General features: G+C 32.1%; 1 protein-coding gene across 1 annotated transcript in view; it reads left to right on the top strand.

Annotated features, from left to right (window-relative positions):
- Positions 1-12,041, top strand: part of LRRIQ1 (leucine rich repeats and IQ motif containing 1) — a 171,682-nt gene extending 159,641 nt beyond the window's left edge. The window contains exons 24-25 of the mRNA XM_008687657.2: positions 1,030-1,090; positions 11,889-12,041. Of these exons, the coding sequence (XP_008685879.1) occupies positions 1,030-1,090; positions 11,889-12,041 (214 nt within the window). The remainder of the gene's footprint in view (positions 1-1,029; positions 1,091-11,888) is intronic.
- Positions 12,042-16,328: the final 4,287 nt, after the last annotated feature.

The raw sequence follows: 16,328 nt of genomic DNA on the forward strand, positions 1-16,328 counted from the left end.
ATATAAACTGAAACTTTCCTATGTGGTCAATTCTATCCATGTAATTCCTTTAAAAATATGGAAAAGGAAGTGAAGAATGAAATTGAAATTAAGACAATATTTTATAATCTGGATTATTTTGTCCTATTTCATTGTGAGCAAAGAAAATAGGAAGAAAGCAATCAGCATTTGGGAACTTTTTTATTTTACTAAGTATTCTAATTAATACAAGCACAATGTCTTTTACGTTGGTATCAATCAATTTAGTGTAATTCATAGGATGACATCCTTAGAACTATAAACAAATATAATGCAACCCATAGTTTACCATTTATCTTAACCAGATATAAGAGGTCTTGTTCAGAGATTTAAAAGTATTAGGATAGATAATGTGAAAAATATAAGCAAATTGCTTCAGGATGTATTCTAGATATACTTAAACCTTTAATAATATCCCTTACTCCTAAATAAGTTATAAGTAAACATATGACACAACAGGCAATTCTTCATGCACTTTCTCTTTTGAAAAACATATAAAGGAATAAGTAGTGATATTTCAAGAAAAATTATTTTCAAGAACAGAAGTTCTGGAAAAGCCAAATGTCAGTATTTTAGTTTTAAACAGAAATTAATGGTGAGCATTAGTATAATGCTTTAACACACTATAGATATTTTAAAAATAGAAAGCTTTGCTTTTCTCATAAGACAGTAAGATATCTAAGTAAACGTAAATAAAATATTTATATGTTCTGTAATTTATTAACTATCATTGATACTTTCAAATTTTTGCTCTTTATATATTTCTGTTTAGCAAAGAAGAGTGGCATTAAAATGTTATTTAGAAATTTAAATTTTATGTCAAAGTGAATTTTCAAATGACTGTGGAAACATGTAAATTTGTATATATCTTGCCTATACTCTAATTTAATAAAACTATTATTTCCATTCTGTTGATTGCTAATTTCTCCCAAATTTTTCACTGCACATTTCTTTCATAGTCTTCCTCTATATTTATATAATAATATAATTTTTGTTTTTGTCACTATGCAGCAATCACTTCTTGCCTGAGTTAGATCAAGATGTACTTAATGGTGGAAGAGTTCAGCTTGTGGTAAGAAATGTGTTTAAAGTTACAGAAAAATGTTGTACATCCTCAGTAAATGGCACTTTAAAATATGTCCATAATTAGTATAAATTATGAAAATATCACAACTCTATCTATTAGGGGTAATATCAAAATACTATATATTAAAATAATAACCTGTAATAGTAACATGTTTTCTTCACTTGTAATATAACTTTAAAATCTGATATTACTTTAAAATATTGATTCTATATGGTACATTTAAAAATATTAACATGCTACCATATTTAAAATAACATGACTCTGCACAGGAATTGCATAATGAACTTATTTACTTGAATATTTTAAAAGAGTATTTTAAGGATATTTAAGTATTTAAGTATTAAATTATGAAGTATTATATTATATTAAGTATTAAGTATTTATCCTTTTAAATATTTAAAAGGATACAGAGGGAAATATACTCTCACAAGTTAGAAAATCAAAGCAGATAAAAATTAACAAGCAACTGTGAACTCAACCACTCTAAGTAATAAAGTGTAAATTATTGGAGCACTGTATGTGCATTGCTAAAGTCATTGTACTATATGCTATTAGAAGGAAGACTATGTTAACAGAAGGAGAATGGCCAATGTGGAATCTAGAGAAATGGAGCCCACAAAACAAGAAATTTTCAGTGTGTTTCCAGAAATTTCCAGAGAATAGGGTACCCTAACCAACGACAGAAGTGTGTGGCCTCCTTGGCAGGTGAAAATGGACGCCTCAAGTGACCCTAACTTTATGACACCTTCCATTTATATCAACCAATTAAACTCCTTGCTCAGATTCTACATTCACCAAGAAAACATTATAATTTAGCTTGCCAAGTAGAATTTAGCATAAAAAGATAATGCACTTTCTAATGCATCTAGTATGATGGTATCCAGAGCAATTATATTCATGATTCTCATGAACAATTCATTCAAGGAGTTTCCCCGAAAAGGAGCAAAATAGGGGCAATAGCTAAAATTAGCGTGTTTATGAAAATATTTATAGAATCTATGCATAGGTTTGAAATAATCATTAAGCAATTATTTCCTTGCATTTTAATACAAACTCATCTGGCAGAGTGGCATGTAGATTGCCCTAGGAAAATTGATACTTCAAGGTATTAACACCATGCATATTACTAACAATTGCACACAGAGTGTTGAGTTGCCACTTTGAAGCAAGAACGGGGAATATGAAAGTCCCAAGGAATGCCAGGATAAAGAAACTGATATTAACATCGAATGATTATACTTCCAAAAATGAATGAAAACAAACTGGGCAGATTTCAGATTGAAATGGTTCTATATGAGGGGCACCAGGGTGACTCAGTCGTTTAAGCATCTGACTCTTGATCTCAGGGTCATGAGTTCAAACCCCACACTGGGCTTTATGTTGTGCATGGAGCCTACTTAAAGAAAAAAATGTTCTATGAAATTAATGCTCTGACATTAATCATCTTCTTCTGTATCCCACTATATTATACTATATTCAAATATATGACAAATGCATAGCAATGATAAATGCTTTTTTGATATCAAAGAGGTACAGGTGAATACAAAAACAAAGTAAATGGTAGTAGAACAGAAATACATTTTTTTGTTTTTTTGTAAATGGAGATAGGAGAAGGGATTAAGGACTTATGTCAAAAAGATACTGGACTAATTGAATGTTCAGAGTAGAAATCTTCCAGAGTCTTGAGAACATGTTGGGAAACTAGAGGCAGATAATTGCATAACTGGGACCAGGCCATAACTGAAAGTAAAATTAAAAAAAAAAAAAAAACCTTCAACTGCTGTCACTTTTCCTCCAAGACATAAGGAAAACACCCATAATAAAAGGATAGAAAATTATGAAACAGAAATGATCAAATTTTAATTAGAACCATTATGACTATGCAAATAAGCCTACCACAAATTCTGTCTATATAAAATATTACCATTGAAATAAACTATGGACTGAACACCATAAAAAAGAGACATAGTGAATTGAAGGATTATCTACAAAGGAATAATAATTATATTGGCAGCTGACATTATAGCAGAAACAATGCATACCAAAAGAGAGTGGAATTACTTCTTCATAATATAGATATAAATATTATCCAGAATACTCTTCACTAACCTTCAAGAATAAGAATAAGATATAATAAAACATTCGAATTCTGGGTTTTGAAGAAGCTAATAGATAACATCTCTGTCTTCCAAATAAGATTGAAGTATTCTGTGTGGCAGACAAGAATGAGAAAAACGAAAATAAGACATCATTTTACTTATTTCTAAATATATATCAGAAGACATGCCATAGATCCAGACAATTATATTGCGAATTAAATTTATCCCCCAAAACTCCAGGATTTTTCTGCAGAAAACAATCCTAGTTCAGGTTCTCCAGGAAACATATTCTGAGATTCTTATATTTGAGTGCAGGACATTTGTTGGAGAAGGCTTTCAGAAACAACTCCTTTGAGGGGTGAAAGAAGCATAATTGAGCAGAGGGAAAAGGTAAAATGTAATAGAGTTGCAGCAGAGGAAGTGAGCTTCAGTGGTGTGAAGGCCCTTCCAAGTTGTCCCAGCTTGAGGCAAGAGGGGCAGGCTCTTACGCTCCTGCATCTCCACAGAAGAGGGTGTGGTGGACAAGGCAGCCATCTTCAGCTAAGGACAGTTTCTGAAGAGGTATTCAGCTAAGAGCCGCACTTTCTCAGCAGCTGGGAGAATCTGACTCAGTTGTTAAAAGTGATCTGAGTGGCATATGGTAATATGCACTATACTCAGTAAGTTTATTGTTCATAGGTGCAACAATTTAGCATGTAAAATGTGTCATCCGTCTCCAAATAAATCTATAAAGTAAAACCAATTCCAACCAAAATTATAGCTGCTTTTTTAGGAACCTGAAAAATCTCATTCTAGAATGTGTATTGATGAATAAGAACCCAATATTATATAAGTCAGCTTTGAAAAAGAAGAGCCAACTTGCATCATAAGATACAAAGTCTTAGTATAAAACTAAACTTTGTGGTGCAGATAGACCAATGGATATGAATAGTTTGTTCGGAAATAGACCTGTGACTATATTGGAATATGATATATAACAAAGATGGGAAAGATCAAATTGTTTGGTAAATAGAATTCAGTAAACTAGCATTGAAAAGCAGAGCTGTATATAACCCATACACACTGTAATAATCAAATGGAATTTAGAAAGTTTAAAGACTCAAATGTGAAATGCAAAGTTATAAAATTGATCAAATAAAATAATTGAGAATATATTTGCAACTTAACAGTAAAGAAATACTCTCTTAAAAGATACAAATAATACAAACTACATGGCAAAAAAATTTTTTATTGACTTGACTGTTTTAAATTAAATATTACTTCCTATGAAGGATTTTATAGAAAAGGTTAACAGACAGATTACAGACATAACAATAGCTTAATATCAGAATATAAAAAGAACTTCTGCAAATAAATAATATAAGGTCAGGTAACGTAATGAAAAAGAAATATAAATACAATAGAAAAAAAACATACATAGGCAGTTTACGGGGATTATGACTAATGCATAAGTGCATATAAAGAGATGCTCATTTACATAAAATAGAGAAATAAAAATTAAAACTAAGAAGTTGCATGACTCTCCTCATCAGAATGGAAAAAAATTAGAAAATTGGATAATCCAAAGTGCTATCAATAATGTGGAAACACTGATGTACGGCTGATGAAAGTAAAAGCTAGTACAGTCATTCTGGAAAGAAATCTGTCAGAATTTATTAAAGTAGGTCTTTGTATGCCTTATCATGTATTAGCAACAAACTTTAATTAAAAATATTCTACTCACCACAATGTAAAAAAAGAAACATATTTAAGGGTAATGTTAACATTAAGATGTGCAAGGCTCCTATAATGATAACTATCAAATACTGATTTAAAAAAATCAAGAGATATATCATACTCATGAGTAGAAAGGCTCAAATTGTAAGATGTCAATTCTCAATGATCTATAAATTCGATAGACCCATAGAAAGCTTTGTAGTAGAAATGGACAAATTTTAAAATGCATATGGAAATGCAAAAGATCTAGAATAGTCAATACAATCTTGAAAAAAGGACTCACACTACCTGATCTCAGGAATTGCTATAAAGCCCCAGTAAATATGACTACATGTTATGTGCAGAAAGATAGAAAATAATACAGAGTACAGAGAATACTACACTTATAAGGTTAGTTGATTTTCCTTAAAGTTTCTAAAACAATTAAAAGAGGAAAAGAATAATTTTTTTCTCAAGTAGTGCTGGACTACTGTATACAGGGAAAAAAGTGAATCTTGATTCCTACTCTACATCTTAAAAATGAATTTGAGATGAATTATGGGACTAAATGTAACTGCTAAAATTACAAAATTTTTCAAAGAAAGAAGCAAGACAATTTCAAAAACCTGGAGAAGGCAAAGATTTTTTTAGATAGAACACAAAAAGCATAAACCATGAAATATAAATTGTATGTCAAATTTAAAGCATTTGTACTTAGACATAATTCAGAAAATAAAAAGAAATGAAAAGTAAAATCACATCCTGGGAGAAAAATTTGTATTGTCTTTTTGTCTTTCTCTCCCCCTCCTTCTCCTTCTTTCTCCGTCCCACCTCCCACTCTCTGCCCTCCACAGTCCTCTGCATGCAAACAACCCCTCCCCCACATATACATATCTTTTTTTTAATAAAAATTTTTTATTATGTTATGTCAGTCACCATACAGTACATCCCAAGTTTTTGATGTAAAGTTCCATGATTCATTACTTGCGTATAACACCCAATGCACTATGCAATACGTATCACATATACATATCTAATAAAGTCTTTTAGCCAGAATATATAGAAAAAAACTCCCACAATCAATAATATAAAGACAAATACCTCAAGTTATTTAAAAATGGTGAAGTTTTGAGAGACTTCACAAAGGAAAATATTTGAATGGTTAATATGCACACTAATTTAAATTAAAACAACAATGAAACAAGTAGAACAACGAGATATGGAACTAGATATGGAACAACTAGAACTCTCATGTATTACTGGTATAGTGAAAATGATAAAACCATTTAGGAAAATAGGCACTTTATAAAGTTATAGGTACTCCTACTCTATGACCCATTAATTCTACTCCTATATGTTTACTGAAAGGAAATGGAAACACATGTCTTCATAAAAACCTGTATGAAAATTACATAGCAGTTCTATTGATAAAAACCAAAAACAAACAAAAAAGCAAACGACATAAATGTTTATCAACAGCAGAATGGATAAACTGTGGTATATCCTTACAATGGCATGCCTATTCAGAAATGAAAAGAAATGAGCTCCTGATACATACAGCAACATAAGTGAATTCCAAAAACAATAGAGTGAGTGAAAATACTGTATGATTGTATTTATATTAAGTTCAAGAGCAGAGAAAACTAACTTCTCCATGGTGAAAGAAATCAGAACAGTTGTTGCTTCTGAGGATAAATTACTGGAAAGAGGTACAAGGGAGCCATTTGCTAGTTATATTTGTCAGGGGGCACTAGAGAAACAGAATCAGTAGGAGACCCGTAGCTGTATTTATCTATATCTAATATATAAAATATTATATAAAATCTCTTTATATTGATATATAGAACCTAGAATAGCCAGTGCAATCTTTTTTTTTTTAAAGCTTTTATTTATTTATTTGACAGAGATAGAGACAGCCAGCGAGAGAGGGAACACAAGCAGGGGGAGTGGGAGAGGAAGAAGCAGGCTCATAGTGGAGGAGCCTGACATGGGGCTCGATCCCATAACGCCAGGATCACGCCCTGAGCCGAAGGCAGACGCCTAACCGCTGTGCCACCCAGGCGCCCCAGCCAGTGCAATCTTGAAAAACAATAGTAAGAAGAGTCATACTACCTGATTTCAAGACTTTAAGGTTTGGCCTGAAACCTACACCATTGGCCCTCTGGTCTATTTATCTATCCATAGAATAGAGAGAGAGGTGTGTGTGTGTGTGTGTGTGTGTGTGTGTGTGTGTGTATAAAGAGATTTTATAGATAGATTTATTATAAGAAATTGTGTATTATTTATTATGAGGAATTGGCTCATTTGATTATGGAGGCTAAGAAGTCCTACAATCTGCAAGCTGGAGACCCAGGAGACCCTGGAGACCCTGGTGGTGTAGTTCCAGTCTGACTCTGAAACTCTGAGAACCAGGAGAACCAATGGTATAGGTTCTAGTCTAAGGCTAAATGCCTGATAACCAAGACAGCTAACAGTGTAAGATCCAGTCCAAGTCTGAAGGCCTGAGAACTGGAAGTGCCGATTGTGTAAGTTTCAGTCTTAAGACAGAAGAAGACCTATGTTCCAGCTTCATCTGTCAAGCAGAGAGCATGAATTCTCCCTTCTTCCACCTTTTTGTTCTATTTAGGCCCTCAGAGAGGGCAATCTGGTATAATTAGTCTGCCGATTCACATGCTAATCTCACCAGAAACACCCCCAAAGACACACCCAGAAATAATGTTTAACCAAATATCTCAGTACCCTGTGGCCCAATCAAGTCAACACATACAATGAACCATCACAGTAGTCATCTGTAAAAAATAACTAAATTGGACACTGTAATTAGCAAATGAACAAAGGGCTTGAGTAGATACTTCACCTAAGAGACTATCCAGATAGAAATAAGCACATGAAAAGATGTTAAACATTATTAATCACTAGGAAAATTGTTAAAGCCACCATATAATATCACTATACACCTATTAGAGTGATTAAAATAAAATACTGACAATACTAAGTGCTGACAAATATGTGGCACAACTGGATTTCTCATACATTTGCTGAGAATGTACAGCCACTTGAAAAAAACCATTGATTTCTTATAAAGTTGAATACACACTTATATGACTCAACAATTCTGCTCCTGGGCATTTTTCTTAGAGAAATAAACTTATGTTCATTCACAAACCTATACACAAATGCTCACAGTAGTTTTATTTGTAATAACCAGAAGTTGGAAACAAGTCCAATCTTATTCAGTGATCGAAAGGATAAACAAACAGTGGCACGTATGAATGGACATATAATAAAAAGGAATAAAAAGCAACAAACTAGAACAAACACCTGATATCTATAAAGATTTTGATGGATCTTAAGAACATTATACTGAGTAAAAGAAGACAATCTGAAAAGGTTACATACTATCTGATTTCATTTACATAACATTCATACAATATAATTATAGTGATGGAGAACATGAGTGGTTGTCAGTGATTAGATTAGGAAGAGGGATATGACTAAAATGAGAGAAGGGGAGTTTATTTGGGAAAATGGAATAGTTCTATATCCTGGTTGTGGTGATATTACAGGAATTTATATGTATGATAAAATGCCATAGAAGTATAAACAAACCAAAAACATAGTGCATGTGAAAACTAGTGAAGTCTTAATTAGGTCTGTGGCTTACTGATGGTACTGCACCAATGTAAATTTCCTGGTTTTATGAATCACACTTTGATTATATATCACTGGGCAAGTGGGCTGGAAGTTATACAGGGAACTCTCAGTACCAGTTTTTGCGACTTCTATAGAAATTTTAAGTTACTTCAAAATAAAAATGTTGAAAATGATTGAATTTCATGCTTAAGTTTTATGCATTTCATTGATGTAAATTATAGCTCTATAAAACATTTAAAGTGCCTTCCATGCTCACATATGTTATATAATGGGGCCTCTGCCTTATTATATTATATTATATTATATTATATTATATTATATTATATTATATTATACAATGATGATAACATATTATAAACTGAGGGGCAAAATGAATGAATTAAATCTAGATCTCCCAAATATAATGCACAGTGAAAATAGCAAGTTGTGGAAAAGAGGCAGCACTTATATTAATTTTGAAAATAATATTTTAACATTTTTTGAATACTCTTACAAAATAGCTTATAAATGAACTTTGCTTTATAAATTTTATTTCTCTTTTAAAAAACCTAGATAATAACGAAATAGGTTTTTATTTTTATGTGTGCTATTTAGGATGGCTTAACTTCTGAAATTTTATAAATAAAGTGTTTAATAAAATCTTATTTATGAAAAAGCAGAAGAGGAATTCCCTGTTCTTTATTAAATGACAGAGATTCTGTATTTTTAATTAATTTGCATGGGTTGGAGGTGAATCAGGATCCAGATGCTTAGAAGTCATGTTCAAAAATTCATGCTCCTCATTTCACTATGAAAATATGGGGGAATCATTGAACACTACATCAAAAACTAATGATGTACTATATGTTGGCTAATTGAACATAATTTAAAAAAAAAATATGGGGAGGGAAATATTACAAACTTTGCAGGTGGGATCCACAAATGTGACCAGTTCAGAAAACAAAGATATATGAAAATTTTGCAAAATTACTATTTAATAAATATTTGCTATCAAATTGCACGTAAGAATATTCTTATCTAACATTGTCTCAAAACTGCTCACTGTGGTATAACCATACAAAATGTTTAATATCACAATGCTTTAGATTTAAACATACATTTTTTACAAAGATTTTATTTATTTATTGACAGAGAGAGAGAGAGCACAAGCAGGTGGAGGGGCAGGCAGAGGGAGTTGGAGAAGTAGGCTCCCCGCTGAGCAGGGAGCCTGATGCGGGACTCAATCCCAGGACCCTGGGATCATGACCTGAGCCAAAGGCAGATGCTTAACCAGCTGAGCCTCCCAGATGCCCCTAAACATACATTTTTTTTGTAGAATAGTGTTAAAAGTATGGTCAGTCATATTCAGTTTTTAAATATATCCATTTTGCACGATATAGAAAAAAAACAAAGAGAAATCATAAAGAAAATTCATCTTAGCAGTAAAAGGAAGAATAGTATTCAATTTGAAAGCCAATGCTTTCAGAAATAGTGGTGGAGTACTAGTGCATATGTGGCTGTGTCAGATCCCCTACTGACCTATAACTAACCCCTTTATAAAACGTCTAGATTTGCATTTAAGCTGCCAGGTGGCACCATTGTGAAATTGTTTATTCCTGTTAAGTTTCACTTCTAAATTTGATTCCCTGTAATAATCTGACCTACTTAGTAACTGATATTAATTACTTTCTACTTCAGAAGAAACAACCTTTTGGGTGTCAATGGTTAGATGATAATGAAATTTTTGGAAGGCATGCTTCACAAATATTTTCTTGACGTGTAGGTATCATCATATTTGGAAGAGACCAGGATTTCTACTTTTAAGTAGATGTAATGAAATTGTATCCTCAAACTGAAGCAAATAAAACCTGATTTTAAAATCTTGAGTCTTGTAGATAAAGCCTCTTTAGCTAGCAGGAGGGTCCCTGTGTTGTTAACATGTTTTTCCTTGTTTTGTAACTGATCTCACCAACACTGTAGTATTTCTTTGGTATTTCCCCCTTATCCTTGACTGGTTCTTCTTAAGTCTTAGGATTGATGGAGCTATTCTAATGAAGATAATAGATATGTGTTTTTGTACACTAATTGAAATAAAGTTCAGAAAGAATGTATAACTTTTTTCATACGAATTACAAGTATAAATTGGAAGCCAATTGTTATTTATTTCATTTTTAAACTATTTTCTACTGAGGTCTTTTGACAATACAATTGTATCACTTAGCTAGGTACATCAAAAAGTGACTGACATAGAATGGTTTCTATTTTGAATTCAGCAATAGCAAACTTGCTTACTTAACAATGAGAAGTTCATGCCTGTGACAGTGGGAAGAATTTGGGAAGGGGAATGTAAAGGAGAAGGGTAAAGATCTGAACTTGGAAGAGAATGATCTTTAGATTCTGTTTTCGTGAGATTTTGTAGCCCATCATGTAGGGATAGCTTTTTAAGCACAGTGAAGGTCTTATGGCTTTATTTTGCTCTACTTAAATTTTTCTCACATCGAACATTAGGACAGTGCTTTCTCACAGGAGTTCAAGCATCCTGTGGTTTGGGTTAAATCCCAGTTATTTTGAGGCTGCTTTGCTTTCCTTCATGGCATTTACCCTTACTTCAGGGTTGAATCCTGATAAATTGGTACTTAATGATATAAAGCATTATGTAAAATAATATATTGTAAGCAAGAAGTGATTCTTTCAACTGTTAAGTTCAGTCCAAGGTAGTAATAAAAGTTCAGATGGTAATTTTAGATGTGATAAATTATTTAATCCTATGTCCTTAAAATAATATATCTTGAAATTTCTATATATTTACCATCACCCTTAAATTAGACTTAATGTATAATATCTTTATATTAAAATGGTTTTAATGAGAAGGTAGAGATCTTTTGTGACTTGGTAGTATACAAATGCGGGATGAAAGACACTTGAGGAACATTGTTGAGAAGCCTAATACTTATAGCTGGTAAAATATAAATATTGCAGAAAATAATCCAATATGACATTTCTAACATTCAATTAAGAATTAAATAATATACTTGGTAAATAAGTGATGTTAAGCTATTTAAAGTTTCATCAGTTGCCTTTAAGATTGATTTTCATCAAAATTACTGTACTAAAATGTTTTCTTTTGTTGTACAGACTCAAATAGCAAACCTCAATTTTAAAATCGGCTCTTATTTGCAAAAAATGCTTTGACATAGTGCATTTGTTCTGCCTGGGCAACAGTAAAGGATTGTGGTATCATTTTGAAGAAGGTTGTTTGACAGAGCCTGTTTGTTTATTTGGGGTAATGTGAGCTGCATTCAGAAAATGCCATATTTTGTTTCATGATTGTATACATTCTCTCCCATTGCTCCCAGGCAAGACTTGTAAGCAGAGAAGACACGGATTTAGACCTTTTTTCCATGACCAGTGGAAGTGCTTTGTCTGTGAAGAAAGAAAAAAAAAATCAGGCACACAGACACTCAGCGGGATCTTCAAGTAAGTTGTGGTTTCCTTCAGAATTAATTTAGAAATCGCAAACGAATTGATGGAACATAAGGCCAACAAGCATTCTTTTATAGATAAGGGGTAGGATGCCAGCAACCAGAACTGCCTGAAGTGTGTATTTGAATTTTTTCTTTCTTTAAATGTCTTCTTTTGATATAAACCAAATTAAATTATTTGCAAAATTAACAGCAACAATTTTTATTTTAATGATATTCTGTGACTCAGTGCTCTACTCCCCCACCAGCCATGAATTATATTGAATTATATGATCATTTAATTCTAAAGGAACTTTTTTGGCTAATTGTAAAAAGTTGGATTTATATATCAAAGTAGTGTATTTTGGCCTCTTGTCATCAACTTAATTGATGTTGTAGGTAACCTTAACCTTTAAAAGAAACTTTTTAAAATAGCAGATTTTAGATAATAATACTATACTGTCAAGACCCTGCTTTAAAAACTATTTCTGCTGAATAGATGACAGTTTATATTTATTATGACTTTTTACACTTATAAACTTGTCACACACATCTATTATCTTTAATATGATTTTAACAAGAATTGCATTGTGGTTATAAACCTTGAAAAAAATAAACATTTAAAAATATTTGTATCTTGTGGTAATAGAGTCTAATTTTTTCAAACTCTTCATATACCCTAGAGGTTTTGAAATATCTTCTAAAATGTTTTGGTATATTAGTATAAAAGATGTTTTATTTGGTATCATATTTTGTTAATTTCCCCAAAGTATAGCGAACCTCAAAAGTCCACATATTAACTTTATTACAAGTATTGAGTTTTTTTGAAAAAATTTTATTATTCATTGATATTATAGTTTTATACATACAAAGTCAATACTTTTTTTAAAATGATTTTATTTATTTATTTATTTGACAGAGAGAGATAGAGCTCAAGCAGGGGGAGTGGTAGGGAGAAGGGGAGGGAGAAGCAGGCTCCCCACTGAGCAGGGAGCCTGACGTGGGGCTCAATCCCAGGACCCTGGGATCATGACCCAAGCCAAAGTCAGACACTTACCCAATTGAACCACCCAGGCACCCCATAAAGTCAATACTTGATTCAATGTGAAAAATTCAAATTATCCAAATTGGTGCTCTACAGATAAATGAAAACTTAGAAATGATTCTCTTTTTATCCAGGCATGTGTCATTATTAGTCTAGTCATTTAAATCCAGTAATATATGCAAGTTCATTTTGATAAATTTTAATTTGGTCTTGAAATAATGATTTTGATATATCTAATTCAAAAATATTTCCAGGCTTTAAGTTCTTAGAATGCTTGAATTTTCTTTACTCGATTATAGAAACTGATCACAAAAGGTTGCTCTCGTCAATATGGTTAAGAAAGAAACATTTTATATTTTAGGTATATTCATTAAGTAAAATTATCAATCTAATATAAAATTTTTGCATTATTAACATAATTCGTTAATTACATCAGCTTTCAAAATATACATTATATTCAGAAGTAATCAAGCTGCGTCACACATAATAACGAATAATGCTATCTCCATTTTAAGCATTGCATATTATGAACTCATATCACTTTGGAGCAGTGTACAAAACAAACAAATTGCTTTGTCACATTACAGAATATCAAAGTTTCTATTTATAATGTATCATCTGACTATGAAAACATAAATAAGTCAATAAATCAGCAACTATTCTAAAATGCACAAGCTTTATCCTTCACTTACGTGACATGAAATCATAGATTTTAGAGAATATAAGATCATTATATAGTTAATTTTTTAATAGTCTTTTTTTTATTTTAATTTCAGTATAGTTACATACTGTGTTATTATTAGTTTCAGACATACACCATTGTGATTCAACAACACATTCTCTAAGGCACTGTAATATGGCTCCCCTCACTAATTCCGATTGGTTGTCAGGAAATGACATTTTAACAAACACTACTAAATCATTAAATCTGTTCACTAAGTGACAATTTAAGACAAGCCATGTTAGAAAAATATAGTTTTTATCCAATAACAGAATGATTGTGAATAAAATACCATGTATTGAATTATTGTAGTTACTAGTTTAGTACATCTGTATAATATAATGCCTCCCGGCATCAGTGTGCCTGAATTTGTATCATGACAATTTCCTCATCCTTAAAATAGGAATGCTAAGACAAGTACTGTACCTACTTTGAGTTGTTGTTAGGATAAAATGTGGAGCATTTGAAACAATATCTGGCACAAAACAGGTACTTAATAAATAGTCTTTATAATTGCCACCTATACATAACCGTAAGAAGAATCATTTGAAGTAAGCTATTAAAGTCGCTGGTACCTAAGCAAATGGGCTAACTAGCTCAGCTTATAAGAAACCTACTCTTAATAGTTTCTTAACTAAAAAACCTGGGGTAGCCTAATATCCATAGAAAACTTTAACCACCAGCAAACTTGGGTCTTAGGCCTCCATGGCCCTGGGCCAACCACGTACAGCTTTGGTATTTTGAAAGCCCCTTTTCCTCCAGCTTTTTCTCTCTCTTAAAAAACTTGTCACCTTATTAAAACTGAAGTATTTCTTTTAGCTTTGCAAGCCAAATCTAGAGAGTAGTTTACGGGCTGCAGCTATAAAACTCATTCAGCCTTTGAACTTTTCTAGATATTTCTCTTTCTCTATGGCTATAATATTTGTAACATATATTCTGTAGAATCAGATAAAGTCAGGTTTAAAATCCCAGTTCCACTATCACACATAAGTTGTGTGACCTTAACTCTAAGAACAAGTTAACTCTCTGGAAAATGGGAATAATAATGTCTATCTCATAGAGTTTTGGTGAGGAAGAAATGAGTAAAAATATAGGTAAATCATGTGATACATTGCCTAGCATATAGTAAGTACCTGGTTATACTGTTTTTGTTTAATGTTTTATGTTGCTGTTGCATAATTTTAAACAACTGCAAAGTAGAATTGTCTTCTTCTCTGTGTGTCAGATAATACCAGAACAGCGTACTTTCAGCATCATGCCAGTCATCTCAAGCAATACTGTCTTAGAGAATTTCCTAAGTTCTCTTCCCTTTCCTTTTAGGTCTTTCTGCTTTCTTTTAAAAGGCCAAGATAGTCTTCTGCTACATGGCCTTCTAATCTAAAAGATGAAAGAGGACACATTCTTATTTTTAAAATGTCGTTTACAAAATGAGTATGCAAATAAATTCCTCATTTAGACAATATTTAGACAAAATATTTGATTTCCTTGAATGATTTGGTATTCTCAATTAATTTTTCCATTTGATACTTAAAATAAAGGATGCATTATAATAATAATTTTATTATAACAATTTATAGCTTTACACATTTAATTATCTTTTCTTATTTATACTAATTTTTTTCCTTTGGCAGCTAAGCTAATATAAATAAGACTCAGAGTTTATTTACTTTGCCTCTGGCCCAAAAAATTTAGCAAGGAAAAGCAGCAACTTGAATCTATCTTTTCTTATTCCAGTGCTATCTTGCTTCTGTGCACTAACATATAATAGCTTAACTGCAAGAATAGAACATAATTAATGTAGTTCTTATTCATTTACTAAATGATCACTGCTCACTAGATACCTAGTTTAGTTTCGCAGTTGCTCCCTCCTAATAATTTCTGCACGTTCTAGAACATACTACATTTTCAGAGTTAGCTAGGGATTGAGAATCCACAGTACCCCTGTAATAGTGCATAATCAGCCTGAATTCAATTTCTTCTTGAAGTATATCTACATTTTCTTGAAATATAAGCCCTTTTAATATGGTACTGAATTTTCTGAATATGGAAAAATGTATTTATTTTACAAGTGAAGCAGCTAAAGTAGTTAAAGTGCGTGAGAAAGGCTTCTCAGAGGCAAAGTATTTGATTTGTACCTGGAATGACATTTGGGATGTAAGTAACGAAAGAAGTGGAAGAAAGCCATCTTAACAAAAGCAAAGGATAAAATATGAATATATGTTTGTTGAACATTGAACAGTATGTCTGGACCAGAGCTTGCACCTACTAAAGTAAAGTAATGCAAAATAAGACTGAATTAGAAATGAAGCCTAGTTTCAGGTAGTTTGAAAGTAAAGTAGAATTTTGAAGGGCTTGGTCTCTAGCAGGGAGGAAAATCTCTCTCAGTAGTACTAATCATTCTTCCTTTCAGATTTTGTTGGCCACAACAGTGTCCTACTGATTCTTTTATGTTTTTTGTTTATTCTTTTTCTCCCCTGCTAGCATGTATGTTCCAGGAGGTCAGCGAATTTAATGTAGTATCCTAGGTACCTAGAACAGCTCCCTGGCATGCAGGCCCTGTAATATCTAT

The sequence above is a fragment of the Ursus maritimus genome, unplaced genomic scaffold (assembly GCF_017311325.1).
Source record: "Ursus maritimus isolate PB19 unplaced genomic scaffold, ASM1731132v1 scaffold_21, whole genome shotgun sequence".
Taxonomy (NCBI): Eukaryota; Metazoa; Chordata; class Mammalia; order Carnivora; family Ursidae; genus Ursus; species Ursus maritimus.